General features: G+C 36.6%; 1 protein-coding gene across 1 annotated transcript; it reads left to right on the forward strand.

Annotated features, from left to right (window-relative positions):
- Nucleotides 1-257: 257 nt before the first annotated feature.
- On the forward strand, nt 258-1,388 carry LOC124594578. Its single transcript, XM_047132949.1, has 2 exons — nt 258-506; nt 1,020-1,388. Exons 1-2 carry the CDS (start codon nt 258-260, stop codon nt 1,386-1,388), a joined length of 618 nt encoding a protein of 205 aa, XP_046988905.1.
- Nucleotides 1,389-1,810: the final 422 nt, after the last annotated feature.

The following is a 1,810-nucleotide window of genomic DNA, read 5'->3' on the forward strand; positions in this document are numbered from 1 at the left end:
ACAATAAAAGTGATGTAATTGTTTCTGGAACATCAGTAACAACTGCAACACTAATAAATGGTATGTATCGATTAGATGAAGTGCATCATTACGCAAATGTTGTAGAAATTGACAGTTATGAATTGTGGCATCGAAGATTGGGAAATGTGAATCGTGTAAGCATGCATTTATTAAACAAAAAATGGCTGATGGACTGAACTGGTGCATCGAAGATTGGGAAATGTGAATCGTGTAAGCATGCATTTATTAAACAAAAAATGACTGATGGACTGAACTGGTCGAACGTCAATTTAGATTCGTGTATTCCCTGCATAAAAGGTAAACAGTCTCGACAACCTTTTCCTAAAACATCAGGTAGAAGAGCAAAAGATCTACTTGACATTGTGCATTCTGATGTTTGTGGAACAATGAGCATGGCTTCGTGGAGAGGATCACGATATCTTCTCACTTTTATGGATGATCTGTCAAGAAAATCTTTAGGTTATATGTTAAAATCAACAACAGAAGTCTGTGACACATTCATCGAATTCAAAGTACGAGTAGAAAATGAAACTGGTCGAAAAATCAAAATACTTTGAACAGACAATGGAAAAGAGTTCGTCAATCGGCGCATGGAGTTATTTTTAAAGACGAATGGAATTAAACATGAAATAACAACTCCTTACATGCCAGAACAGAATGGTGTTGCAGAACACTTAAATCGGACAATCATTGAAAAAGCTAGATCAATGTTAACAGATGCAGGTCTAAGTAGACAATTTTGGGCTGAAGCTGTAAACACAGCAATTTATTTGAAGACTCGATCTCCAACAAAAGCTGCTAAGGATGTCACTCCTGAGCAATTATGGAGTGGTCGTCGGATAAATTTGAGTCATTTACGAATCTTTGGATGTGGAGCTTTTGTACATATACCAAAAGAAAAAAGGACGAAATTAGAAGACAAATCTAAGAAAATTATATTTGTTGGATATTGCGAAGATTCTAAAGCATATCGTCTGATTGATCCAAATTCACCAAAGACAATTGTGAAAGCCCTTGATGTGCAATTCATCGAAAACTCAAAGTGCACTTGTGGAAACAGTATTCCAAACAGTAACCCAATTGACGATAATCGTATAGACAGTCGTCAACTAGCGCCAGCACCTAACATCATTGAAGAGACAACTGAACTGACACAACCTGCTGAAGTTGACAGGAATGCAGTTTATCTTGAATTAGCACAAAGTGACACTGAGAAAACAGTAAATAGCAACGTATATACTCACACGGAAGTTGCGCAGCCAGAAATGCAACCAGAAATTAGAAAATCATCACGTGAAAGAAAACCAAATACTAAATATTTTAATGATGATTTTTCTTGTCTTGCTTGTATTTCTGAACCAAATTAGTATGAAGAAGCAATGAATTGCGATGACTGTGAAAAATGGAAAGAAGTCTTAGATAATCAATGTAAATCTTTACTTGAAAATGAAACATGGATTTTGACTGATTTATCACCAGGCAGGAAGGTGATGAATTCGAAATGGGTGTTAAAGGTGAAAGAAACGTCAAATGGTGAAATTGAACGTTATAAGGCTTGTTTTGTAGCGAAAGGTTATTTGATGAAACGTTCTTGCCTGTTGTTCGTCATTCTTCACTTCGCATCCTGTTAGCTTTGTCAGCTGAATTTGACCTTGACGTTTAACATATGGATGTTCAAACTGTGTTCCTATATGGTGATATCGATGAAGAGGTTTACATTCGTCAACCTGAAGGCTACGTGAAGAAGGGGGAGGAGATGAAGGTCTGCAAGCTGTAGAAGGCAATTTAT

Source organism: Schistocerca americana, chromosome 2 (assembly GCF_021461395.2).
Source record: "Schistocerca americana isolate TAMUIC-IGC-003095 chromosome 2, iqSchAmer2.1, whole genome shotgun sequence".
NCBI lineage: Eukaryota > Metazoa > Arthropoda > Insecta > Orthoptera > Acrididae > Schistocerca > Schistocerca americana.

Coding starts and splice junctions, on each gene's coding strand:
- LOC124594578 (XM_047132949.1), top strand. CDS start 258: ATGACTGATGGACTGAACTGGTCGAACGTCAATTTAGATTCGTGTATT. Junction 507..1,019: donor TGTTAAAATCAACAACAGAA/GTCTGTGACACA, acceptor AATTCACCAAAG/ACAATTGTGAAAGCCCTTGA.